This window comes from Erpetoichthys calabaricus, chromosome 17 (assembly GCF_900747795.2).
Source record: "Erpetoichthys calabaricus chromosome 17, fErpCal1.3, whole genome shotgun sequence".
Lineage (NCBI taxonomy): Eukaryota > Metazoa > Chordata > Cladistia > Polypteriformes > Polypteridae > Erpetoichthys > Erpetoichthys calabaricus.
Genome location: NC_041410.2, coordinates 14,809,867 through 14,823,546, shown reverse-complemented (window position 1 = coordinate 14,823,546; position 13,680 = coordinate 14,809,867). Strand labels below are relative to the sequence as shown.

The window sequence follows — 13,680 nt, the reverse complement described above, 5'->3', positions numbered from 1 at the left end:
TGCCGGTTCGAATCCCATAAATGCCAAAGGAGACTCTGCTCTGTTGGGCCCTTCAGCAAGGCCCTTAACCTGCAATTGCTGAGCGCTTTGAGTAGTGAGAAAAGCGCTATATAAATGCAAAGAATTATTATTAAGAATTATTAACTGGGCGATTTTGTCAGGTGGTCTTCACGGGAGCACACGGCGGCCCTTCTCCAACTCGCTAAGCTTGTTTACATGAAGGCTATGGCTGAAAATCGCTGGAAAAGTCGTGTAATGTGACATGGCCAGGTGGCTTGGGTTTGTGGAGTGACGGAGCGACGAGGAGGAGGATTGGGTGGAGAGATGCACCAAGATTAGAGGCTGTGTCACCCCAAAGGATGCCAATGGACCCCAGAGACTGGAGGAAAGAGATTTGGGGGGCCACCAACTAACCTGTGTAAAAGTGGAAAATGGATGTTACAACGGTGGTAATAATGACGGCGTGCAATTAGCTGTTGTCAGACTGCCTTTACGTGACAAAAAAGAACAGGGATGGGCTCTTTACTAATAGGAATTATGGGAAAAAGAACCCAACAACAAACAGTAAGTCATCTGAGACCTGCATACCATGCGGCAGGCAGTGAGACATGTTTTTAAATGCATTCATGATTTCGACATTCATGAAAGCGACTGCAGCCCTTGTTAGCGTGAACGGTGTTACTGTATATAAAATAAAAGTTGACTGATTTTCAGTGACATCTGAGTTTTCTTTTTCTGGCGTGTTTGTTTGTTTGTGTCGGGGTGAGGTGGGCTGACGTTACTGCGATGATCCACACTGTGCTCACCTGCTCTGACAAGCGACATCGGTTTTTTTTAATGCGTTTACAGTATTCCAAAAAAAAAGTCACAAATATTTACACTTAAAAATTCTCGACTTGACTCACAATTCTGGGCTGCAACTGGTTATTATTCTACTGTACATGCGAAAATGGAAACAAGACAAGGCCGAGATTACGAGTACAAGAACCGCAACACAACTCCACAGACTGAGGCCAGCAGGAGATGCTGCGACATGCTTGGGTGACGTCATGAGACACAAAACGCAGGATTTGAGCAGTGAGAGCTGTTTAGTTAATTTCTGTGATAGTAAAGAGATACGTTTAATCATTTCAGAGAAACAAAAAGCTACGCTACCAGCTGCGGAGTATCATGAGGACAATGAGAAACAAAGCCTTCGGTTTGCTACTAAAGCAGTCTTTTCAAACAGAAGCGGCCCCTCGGGGTGGTCTATCGCACACTTTGCTTTGTAAGAGGAACTTGCAATCGGCTGGGGGGGGGGGGGGGGGGGCACAAGTGATCTCGCCATAGCGACACTCCTTGTATTCTTTGTCACACTTGTGTGTGACACTTTGTGAAAGTTACAAAAAAAATTGAACTGCAATTAAGTTTAAAATATATTGCTTATAAAATGTTCCCAAATTGTTACCACTTCCTTTAGTTAATATTGTTATAATGGCCAACCATCTAGAAGTGACCTGCAGTTTATTACTTCTCGTTTTTTGCCTCTTGTGCTAGAGACTGCTGTAAATCCTCTTGATGACTTCGCCTTCGTCTTTCTCCAGGATTCCTTTGGTGATGTAAGAATCAACTTGCTGGTCCATGAAGTCTCTCAGTTTTGAAATATCGTAATCTGAAACATGAAAGTGAAATAGTTATTCATCTGATGTGAAACATTCTTTTCAGATTCCCTTCTTCAAAAGTATTTCACGAGGAATCGGTAACTGAGAGGCAGATAGGACCCGGGAGTGAGCCATTATGGAAGTCATGGGAAGTCAAGCAAAACTAAAAAGATGGAAACCTTCAAGACTGAAGCTGTGTATTGTGCCGCCCTCTGTGTTCATCGTCATCGGGATTGCAAGTACCAGTCGTGCGTATAACACAGCAGGGACCCAACCAACCGGTGTCTGTGCATCTGTGCATCCATCAGATTCTGACAGATGTCGTATTAGAGGGAGCAAAAACAGAGCCGAGAGCACAGCATCGGGGTGGTGTGGGTGCAATCGAGGCAGAGTCCTCTCCAGGGATCTAAGGCACGCCAGAGAGAGGAGGAAGAAGGATGACGAGAGGACAACTGACTCAAGCCAGCCAAGTCTGGGATCAGGTTGGTGAGGACCACGGATGCTGGAGTCTCCGCCGACTGAGCAAGTAAGGGGGTAGCCGAGGGGATGAAGAGGGAGTCGTGTTGGCCTTGTCTAAAAGTGGAAGGCACTTTGACCTGATGACTGTGTTATTGGTTTTTAGCGTTATTTTAAGTCTTGATTTTAAACTCATGGATTGTAAGTGTTTTACAAGATTATGTATTTATTGATTAAGAGAACACTGCACTACTTATTTGGACACTTTGATTTGGATTGTTTTAATAAAAGTGCTGTTCAGTTTATGCACCTACCCCTTGCTATGTACATGCCCTCATGTGCCCCGCTAGTCTCTTGGATATGTTAGACAGTGGCGAGTTCAAGAGGCTACCAGAAGGAGCCGGTAACATGGAACCAACCAGCACCGTCAAAGGTCTACATTGATTACTGAGTTTTCAGCCCTTCTTAGACAGGCGGCACATCAAGTATAATATATAAAGAGTACATCATGGACATCAGTGAAGGTGAGATATGTCATGATGTTAATCAGTGAACACAGATGTGTCTTTGGGTTCCCAGAGACTGATACAAATGCCTGACTGGTTCAGATGAGGTTTGCACTAAGTGCTCCGTTTTTGCTGCCTTAGACAAAGTCCAATAGCTGAGCTGTCACACGTCAGCCTGTGGTCCAATGCTGGATATTGCTGAGCGACTGCAAAATAAGGTGCATTTTATTCATTACTGGGATTTAAAATTTTTTTTGTGTGAAATGTACGCTGTAATTAATGTTTTATATATTATAATCTCAGTGGCCACTTTATTAGGTCCTCCTGTCTACTTGTGGGTATGACCCACTTTCACCTCCACTTTACCTTTGAGGCATTCATTTGAAAATGTGCTACAAACCTTCCTTAGGGATACTGCTCCGTGCTGACTTGATAGTATCTCATAATTCCTACAGATTTATCAGCCACAACTGATGCTGTGAATCTCATGTTCTGCTAAAGGCTCTCTGTTGGATCAACATCTGGGAACTGTGCAGGGCATTCGAATAAATGGACATCACTGTCATGTTTGTGGAACCAAATTGAGATAAAGTGTGATTGTTGTATGGTGCACTGCATGAATAAATGTACTCTTGGGACAAATAAGGATCTATCTGTCTATAATATAGCGCCTTTCATATCTATCTATCTATAATATAGTGCCTTTCATATCTATATTATATAGTGCCATTCACATCTATCTATCTATAATATAGTGCCTTTCACATCTATCTATCTATATCTATCTATCTATAATATAGTGCCTTTCATATCTATATCTATTATATAGTGCCATTCACATCTATCTATCTATCTATAATATAGTGCCTTTCACATCTATCTATATCTATCTATAATATAGTGCCTTTCATATCTATATCTATTATATAGTGCCATTCACATCTATCTATCTATCTATAATATAGTGCCTTTCACATCTATCTATATCTATCTATAATATAGTGCCTTTCATATCTATATCTATTATATAGTGCCATTCACATCTATCTATCTATAATATAGTGCCTTTCACATCTATCTATATCTATCTATCTATAATATAGTGCCTTTCATATCTATATCTATTATATAGTGCCATTCACATCTATCTATCTATAATATAGTGCCTTTCATATCTCTATCTATAATATAGTGCCATTCACATCTATCTATCTATTATATAGTGCCATTCACATCTATCTATCTATCTATCTATCTATCTATCTATCTATCTATAATATAGTGCCATTCATATCTATCTATAATATAGTGCCTTTCATATCTATCTATAATATAGTGCCTTTCATATCTATATCTATTATATAGTGCCATTCACATCTATCTATCTATAATATAGTGCCTTTCATATCTCTATCTATAATATAGTGCCATTCACATCTATCTATCTATTATATAGTGCCATTCACATCTATCTATCTATCTATCTATCTATCTATCTATCTATCTATCTATCTATCTATAATATAGTGCCATTCATATCTATCTATAATATAGTGCCTTTCATATCTATCTATAATATAGTGCCTTTCACATCTATCTATCTATCTATATCTATCTATCTATAATATAGTGCCTTTCATATCTATATCTATTATATAGTGCCATTCACATCTATCTATCTATAATATAGTGCCTTTCATATCTATCTATAATATAGTGCCATTCACATCTATCTATAATATAGTGCCTTTCATATCTATCTATTATATAGTGCCATTCACATCTATCTATCTATCTATCTATCTATCTATCTATCTATCTATCTATCTATCTATCTATCTATCTATCTATAGCACATGCAGGTGAAGTGGCCTGCTTATGGTCACACAGTTTTTAGTAGCAGGATTTGAACCCTAAACCTCTGAAGTTTGAAGTCCAAAGCATTAATCACTATGTCTGTCTGTCTGTCTGTCTGTCTGTGGCCATAAAGGGATGCATATGCTCAATGACGATGTATTTAATGAAGCCACCACTTAGTGTGTGTTTTTATGCTTTACGGAGCACAAGGGCAAAAATAAAATTCCATTGTCTTTGTAACATTTGGCAGTAGAGCAGCTGCATATAAACATGTAGTGAGAGAGGTTTAAGATGAAGGAGACATGTAGGCTGATACTTCATAGAGTACTTATGTTTGCTTGGAGGCACTCTGGCCTGGTGACTGAAGGGCTGGATTATTAGGCACAATTCTCCTGGTTCAGTGAACACTTTTTTCGCCAGCTGTCAATATGAGAAAATGATTCCACTTATTGGGGCCAGTATGCTAGTTTATAATTTCAGTATTCTGGTTTGTTTTAAATTGTGTGCCTGGCTGCTGTCCATGTGAATCTTTCTCCCACCTCCCCAGGAACTTATGTGTTAAGGTTAATTAGACAAATGTACATGTCGGCGTGTGAAGGACTGCTGCCTCATCTAGGGACTGTCCCTGCCTTGTGCCCAGTGTTGCTAGAATAAGCACTGGATCCCCGTGACCTGAGTCACATTCAAATGACGCTGGAGGGTATTCGTTACACATGGGTGCTACTGTATATACCTGAGCACCTTGCAGGGCTATGGATCCAGTTATACTGTACAGGGTTCAGGCAGTGTACTGGCACATGCCGTATTGAATAGCAGGTAGAGCAAAGCTAAATTCTGCTTTACCTTCTAAATGTGCTACTTTTACTATGGTCAGAACTTACGGTAAGGGCTCACCTTCGACTTTCCTGCTGTACTAAATTGGGACAATAAAATCAACACATAAATCCTGGAAAAGCCCCCAAGTGATTTGCTGCCACAGTCCAGAGCAGGTCAAGTGGCAGTATGGAGAGGGTAAAGACTTGTCAGTGACACCCTGGTGATAGTCACCCTCCTTACACTGGCATGGTGAAGGTGAAGGCCAGCCTGGCAGTAACTGATGGCTCGGACCACTGTACAGTAGATAATGTGGTGATGGTGTCATGTATTGTATGTTATGTTGTTTAATTGTATGTTACCTTGTTCTGAATCTGGACGTGACACTAAGAGAAATTTACCAGCAATTATGTCACCTGGTAATAAAAGTTCAAGTTCTTCTAAGATGGGTGCATTTGTGTTTTTTTATTTTTATTTTTTTTGGTGGGTAGCGCTGCTGCCTCGCAGTTAGGAGACCTGGTTTCGCTTCCCGGGTCCTCCCTCTGTGGAGTTTGCATGTTCTCCCCGTGTCTGTGTGGGTTTGCTCCCACAGTCCAAAGACATGCAGGTTAGGTGCATTGGTGATCCTAAATTGTCCCTGGTGTGTGCTTGGTGTGTGGGTGTGTGTGCCCTGCGGTGGGCTGGTGCTCTGCCCGGGATTTGTTCCTGCCTTGCACCCTGTGCTGTCTAGGATTGGCTCCAGCAGACCCCACGTGACCCTGTAGTTAGGATATAACGGGTTGGATAATGGATGGATGGTAAGGTCACCACTGCAGTCACATGACACTTAATATAGTTCACTCCTTAAGATATTTCTAGGCTACCTTTCAATAAAAGAATAAAAAACAAAAGGAGAGTGGGCACATCATAGGTGGAGAAAGAACTGAAAGACACAAGCGAGCTTTTGTTAGAGGAAGAAGCCTTCATACCCTCCAATTAGCCAAAGCTCATCAAGGACCAGATGAATATTCATGCGTTTCTAAGTAAATGAGCGCACCCCAGCCACCCTCCTGCCAATTTCAATTGCAAATTGGATGAAGACAAAAGGAGTCTTTAATTTAGTCACTCTGGGGCTCTAAGTGTGTCATGCTGTCCCCTCATTAGGAGATCACCATGCAGCGTCGTCGTGTTCTCACAGCAGCCATCACTTCACCCGAGACGCTAACTCCAGTGTTGTTTTTCTATGTGAAAAGATGAAATCTTGCTTGACCCCCAAACCCTTTGCATTTTACTCCGAATGTGGGTATGTATCTGATCCCCCATAATGCAGCATCTTACAGACCCCCCCCCCCCCCTCTTTTTAATTAAAGTCAAGTCCCTTGCAGTGCAGGGGTCTGAGTGACAGCTGAGGCTTCTTTTACCTTCCTTGTTTTCTTGCTTGTTGTGCTTCTTCAGCCACTCGATGTTCTTTCGGATTGCTTCTAAATAGGTTTCGGTCTTCCCAGCAGGGTCTGTGAAAGATAAAGCCCCTCATTGTCAGCCATGATTGATGTGTCTTTTTTTTTTCTCTTTGGCAAATTCAATTACAGACAGAGAGAAGTGCTTTTCTGTGCTACAGTTTATATGTCATCAGAAAAAATGCAAAGCTTAGTGGGGGCTGGTGGGGGGGCTCGCTTCCTGATGATGAGGGCTTCACATAAACCTCAGGACTTGTGCTCTGCATCCTGAATAGGGCGAAAATGAGAAATGCCTGACCTCGGCTTTTATGTGGTAACTATGACAACAGCCCCCCAAAACCTCTCATCTCATGATTTTCCATAGACAGTGGTGGCTGCACAGCGGTGTAGTGCTTAGCGCTGCGGTCTAGACCTCTCCGTTTGACTCCTGCACATGGTGGGCATCTAGGTAGAATCTGCATGTTCTTTTCTGTTGGACTATTTAGGGAACCTGCGCTGTCCCAGCGTGTCTCCCCATCTGGGGTTGTCTGATGTTTCTGGGATGGCCACCTCTCTCCAAGGTAATGACCTGCTGGTGTGAGAATGCTTGTGGTATTCAAACTCTGGAGCGTGGATCTGTGAGATAGCACGACTAAGCGCTGCACTGCTGTTTTGCCCAAACTCTAATTTTCTAACATTTTCAGAATTTTATGAAGTTATATTATGACTCCTGCGGTGGGTTGGCACCCTGCCCGGGATTGGTTCCTGCCTTGTGCCCTGGGATTGGCTCCAGCAGACCCCCATGACCCTGTGTTTGGATTCAGTGGGTTGGAAAATGGATGGATGGATGGATATATTATGACTCCTTTTAAATAACGTGCTTAAACAAAAAAAAAGAGAAAAACATCACTAGTTCTTATGTCGGAGACCTCAGGACCAGACATATATCTTTATGGTGTGGGTACAGAACTGAAATAATTAGACTCTTTAAATTGTTTACTGTATATGCTGTATACGGCAAATCTGAATCAATGTGTTGCGTCTTGCTGATTGTAGGCACCATGTGCCAACATATCATGTACACAGCGGGACAGACTCCTGTCACACCAGACGCTGTACAGCAGGGGTGGCCAACTGAGACCCCAGAGAGCCGCAGTGGCTGCAGATTTTTCTTCCAATCCAGTTGCTTAACTAGAAGCCAGTCCTGCCCAGTAACAAATCTTTTTTATTTAACTTCATGGTTTGCTAGTGTTTTAACTCTACCATGTCAGTCCATTCTTAAATCATTGATTTGTTTTTCATTTCTCATGGTACACGTATTATCCAAGTGATTGGAAGCCTAAAACGGCTTAATTAAACCAAATAGTGAACGATGAATACACACGGGTGTGATGGAGACAAGCGAGATGTAGAACTGCTGGTTCCTTTGTCATTTGCATCTTATTGCGGTAGGTTGGCACCCTGCCCGGGATTGGTTCCCTGCCTCGTGCCCTGTGTTGGCTGGGATTGGCTCCAGCAGACCCCCGTGACCCTGTGTTTGGATTCAGCGGGTTGGAAAATGGATGGATGGATGGATGCTAATAAGGAGCAGTTAAAGGAGTGAAAACAACTGTTTAAGACTAAAGTAAGGGTTCAAAATCTTCACAAGCGGTAAAACTAAAATGAAGCAGAAAAGTGTCACTTAAATGCTTCATCAGCAATGAGGCAACTGGGCTGGAACAAAAACCTGAAGACACTGCAGCCCTCCAGGACCAGCGTTGTTCAGGGTTTGAATCTTAAATAGCAAATCAATTAAATGAAGTTAATTAGTAAGAAAACCTAGTTACTAATTAAGAAAATATCCATCCATTATCGAACCCGCTATATCTTAACTACAGGGTCATGGGGATCTGCTGGAACCAATCCCAGCTAACACAGGGCGCAAGGCAGGAAAGAAACCCCGGGCAGAGCGCCAGCCCACCGCAGGGCACACACACACACACCAAGCACACACACTAGGGACAATTTAGGATCGCCAATGCACCTAACCTGCATGTCTTTGGACTGTGGGAGGAAACCCACGCAGACACGGGGAGAACATGCAAACTCCACACAGGGAGGACCCGGGAAGCAAACCCGCAGGTCTCTTTACTGCGAGGCAGCGGCGCCACCCACTGCGCCAATTAAGAAAATATTTAGAATTTAAACCTGTAGCCACGTGGCTCTCCAGGATCGGAGTTGGCCACCCCTGGTATATAGACTAGCAAGAAACTGTGTACTGGTATGAGGCAGAGAAAAAAGTATTTCTCACCTTGTAAAGGAATTTAAAATAATAGCAGCAAATTCATTAAAACAGCACAAGGAAAGTCAGACGTACAGTATGGTAGTTATTTCCTGTTGTCATTGATAAGAATCAAACCCAGCTACTGTCTGCTTTCTGTGATGGATATTTAAAAAGTTTTACCACTTGACAGGTCAGGCATTTCAGGTCTGAGTTGCCACTCATCGAGCACTGATGTCCAAGGAAAAACAAAACTGTCACTCACAACAAACAAACAAACAAACAAACAACAAAACTTGACAGCTGACCTAAAGAAGTGGCGTTTTTTTACCTGTCATGATATGACACCATCTCTGGCAAAGGTCTATTGCAGGCATGCGCAACCTTTCCGCTATTGACGGCCGCACTACAGACTTTTTACTTTAATAACGGCCGCCAGTAAGTCCAAGTAAACTTAATAATGTTTTATGATTTATGTAAAAATTTACAGATTACACATTAAAACAGAGTATGATATATCTGACAATATTCAATTTACTGGTCTACATATGTAAAAAAATGTCTACGAAACGTCATATAGGACAAAAAACCTTTACAGCAATATTGTTTCAGGAAGTTTGGAAAACATCGCCATTAATGGCTTCCTTGCTCTTGCATGTTTGCAGACAGACTTGCAAAGTCAGGGGACTCGCTGGAGACCATTAGCCGTATTCCAGACTCTAGATTGCTGTCTACCAATCGGGTTCGGTACTTGTTTTTCAGATATTTCATTCTGGAAAACGCTGCTTCGCACATATGATGACCGTTTGCTAATGGCGATAGGCAGTGTATGGACTTAGCCACAAGGCCGTACAGGCGTACACTCCCATTTCCTTCTCAGTTCCATATTGGCTAGCCGCTAGTCACGTGACTTCACATGTACTCCTGGGTGTCAGCCCATTTCAACCGAACTTAATATTCAAGTAAGCAAATCGGCTTTCGGCGTCACCATACCGACCCGGCCGACAAAGATTCCGCGGCGTTGAGACCCCTTACTCGCTGGAGTCCAGAGACCCTACACCTGCACGGCCGCCATTACGTACACTTTAATATACACGTCCACGGCCGCCAAAGTCCTTGCCCACGGCCGCATGCGGCCGTACGGCCGCAGGTTGCGCACAGCTGGTCTATTGGATATACGCAGAACTTGATTGACACCTCATTGCTGTAAAGTCCCGGTGGACTCGCAAGTCCTGATTTAATCGGGTGGCAATCCATTCTTTCCTGATTGGACGCTGATGGCAGTAGAGCTGCTTCCAGTGATGTTACTGCAATAGTCAACTGAGACAGGGGAACATTTGTGCCTCAGGGCAGTAGGTTGAGGGGAGCAAGAGGAGAGGAAACGGTGCCTGCCAACCTATCTGGCATAAAATATTAATCATTCTTTACATTTCTATAGTACTTTTCTCACTACTCAAAGCGCTCTCCATGCAGGGAGGACCTGGGAAGCGACCCCATGCAGCGCTATCACTGTTCCACCTGCAGGACACATGATCAGTGTTGGAAGGCCCAGGGTGGTGTCAGGGTGGCTCTTTTTTGTTGAATTTATACCTTCTCTTCTCTAGGCCAGTATTCTTCTTTTATGAATTTACCTTGTGTAATGTCTCCACAGCCATGTTTTGGGTTGTCAAGTCAAGTTGGGGTGCATGCACTGGTACAGTGCGTTGCCGCACCCACTACACAACGAAACAACTCAGGATCCCGGTTGGCAACCCCCCCAGGCAGACACACGGTCCAGTCCCATCCTCCGGAAATTACCCTCTATCTGTCACAGCCAGGTGTTATGTGGGCGACCCCTTGGCCTGGTCCAGCCACTCGGGTCCCCAACAGTGAGGATCTTACAAGCCGGGGAAACGCGCCACATGGCCGTAGTGCCGTAACTGACGCTCCCTCACCATGCAGGTCATGTGCCTCATTCGGAACTCCATGAGCAACACAAAGTCAAACCAGTGGGACCCAAGGATTTTCCGGAGAGACACAGTACTGAAGGAGTCCAGTCTTCATCACAGGTCACTGGATTGAAGGATGGCTTAAAACCATAACCCCAAATAATCAATGAATATTGAAAAGCTTTTTGAGTATGCAAACTATGAAAGGAACTATATACAATAACAAAGGATTGACCTAAAACTTACATGTGTCTATTTGGCTTAAACCTTTATTCAAGGACACTTACAACCTTTGAAATACATTTGGTTCCATCATTTTTTTTTGTTTTTCTAATTGGATCAAAGGCAGGTGAAATGACTTGCTCAGGGTCACACAGTGTCAGAAATCTGAACACAAAACCTCAGGGTTTGAAGTCCAAAGCATCAGCTGCTACACCACACTGCCGACACCTTCACAGAACGCAGTCATTAGCAGCAAATGGTGTCACTGCTGCTGCTGCTGCTGTGCTCTTTAGTCTGGGATAAAAGGTGAAGTGGTATCATTTATTATTTGTTACTATATATTTATTTATTGATAGCTAACTTTAGTGTTTTTCAACCAGTGTGCCGTGGCCCAGTGGTGTGAACCTGAGAGGGACAAGCTCTGCAGGAGGTCTGGACTACCTGGAGAAGCTGGCAGCTCTCTGATCGTCACGTTGCAGACACAGCACTCAGAGCACTTTGGGTGCGTCTCCTGGCGGCCTGAGTGGTCACCAGTACAGATGTGTGAACGCTGATCTTGAAGCTGATTTTTTATTGGCCTCTCCTTAAGTCCCGCCCCTTCAGACAGTTGAGCGCATGTATGAGATACAATAAAATAATGAGGTGCCGTGGGATGTTTTGAGTTACTTAAAGTGTGCCACCACAGAAAAAAGGTGTGATTACCTCAATCACATACGACGAGGACTTTGATTAAAAATAAAAACACTGACATTTTACTGTTTAAGACAGCAATTACCCTGGACTGTAAGTCAGTATTATCAACTTTTATTTTATTTAAAAGTAAAGCACACTCCCCAGTTCTGCAAAGGTGATCATGGAAATTTAATGCCAGTATCACCATTCCCTTTCTTCTTTAATTGTTATTGAAATGCCCTGGCTCAGCTCCCGTAGGCTGCTTCAGTTAACTTTACTCCTATGAGAAGTCTCAGGAGGCTTCATGTAATGGAATCTGAGCTAATAATACATTGTTAACTTGCCTGAGCAATATCAGTATTAATGAGCAAAGTTAAAAAAGGCAAAGATACAAGAGAGTGAAGCTAAAAATGACCTACAGAACAGCAAAGCCGTGCATATTCCTTTGAGTAGAACACATGCCACTGTCCGCACTCCCTGTATACAGTACAAAATAATTCAAAAAGTCTGTCTCGGTGTAAGCCCCTCTGTTTCGAGGTATCCATGATAAATGTAATGATTTATTGCAAAAAGTAGAAGTACCTAATAAACAAGAATCGTTGCATCAAATATTTGAAATATTAAAATGTGTGCTTCAGGTTAAATGTTTAAAGTCTAAATATTCTTGGTTGTAATAGAAATTTAGAATTTTTCACCCTCCGATAGAGGGCTAGGATCAAAAATAACATCATAGTTGTAAGTGGTCATTTTGTGGATAATGGCGGCACGCTTAGACGCTGCGGCTGTGTGCTCTCTTCAATTTTGTTGTTCCTTTGTAAAAGTGACAATGACAATAAAGATCTATCTATGTATCTATTATATAGTACCTTTCCTTCCTTCCTTCCTATCTATCTATCTATCTATCTATCTATCTATCTATCTATCTATCTATCTATCTATCTATCTATCTATCTATCTATCTATCTATCTATCTATCTATCTATCTATTGCCTTTCACTATCTATCTATCTATCTATCTATCTATCTATCTATCTATCTATCTATCTATCTATCTATCTATCTATCTATCTATCTATCTATCTATTATTTGTGAGTTCTTGTAACACTGCAGTCAATACAGTATCTATCTATCTATCTATCTATCTATCTATCTATCTATCTATCTATCTATCTATCTAATCACTGACATTGAAATAGTCCAAAACAATACACCAAAATTTGAAATTTATCATTTTTAACCTTCTGGGAGTGGCTCTTAGAGAGAGGACCACTGGTAAAGAATCAAATATCGAAATTATTATCATATCTGTCATCAGCAAAGTCAAAATAGCATAACATGCCTTTATTACTGATCCCTATTTTTCAAAGTTTTGTGAAAAGGAATAACATTGACCCCTCATATCCCATTAGGGGTGAACCCCTGGGGTCGGTTGATGTGGCCTACACGACTTCAAGTCCCTCTGTTCATTTTTGCTGTAGACACCTATTGTTTTACTCTTCATCATAAGGGTGTAATTTTCTGAACAAAATATGGTCCAAAAATGGCTCAAAATGTGTGTATTTTGGATGTAGAGGGACAAAAATAAGTGGAGGGACCCCAAAAAATGCAAAATCTTGCATAAGTTGACATCATCCATCCATTATCCAACCCACTATATCCTAACTACAGGGGTCTGCTGGAGCCAATCCCAGCCAACACAGGGCACAAGGCAGGAAACAAACCCCGGGCGGGGCGTCAGCCCACCGCAGGGCGCGCGCACACACACACACACACACCAAGCACACAGTAGGGACAATTTAGGATCGCCAATCCACCTAACCTGCATGTCTTTGGACTGTGGGAGGAAACCCACGCAGATACGGGGAGAACATGCAAACTCCATGCAGGGAGGACCTGGGAAGCGAACCCAG

At 42.5% G+C, this 13,680-nt stretch overlaps 1 protein-coding gene across 1 annotated transcript in view; it reads right to left on the bottom strand.

Moving 5' to 3' along the window:
• Window positions 1-741: 741 nt before the first annotated feature.
• The window catches only part of scg3 (secretogranin III), a 59,659-nt gene continuing 46,720 nt past the window's right edge, over window positions 742-13,680 (bottom strand). Inside the window, exons 11-12 of the mRNA XM_028822606.2 lie at window positions 6,673-6,762; window positions 742-1,651 (exon numbers count right to left, since the gene is read on the bottom strand). Coding sequence (XP_028678439.1) covers window positions 1,533-1,651; window positions 6,673-6,762 — 209 coding nt within the window. The 3' untranslated portion in view covers window positions 742-1,532. The remainder of the gene's footprint in view (window positions 1,652-6,672; window positions 6,763-13,680) is intronic.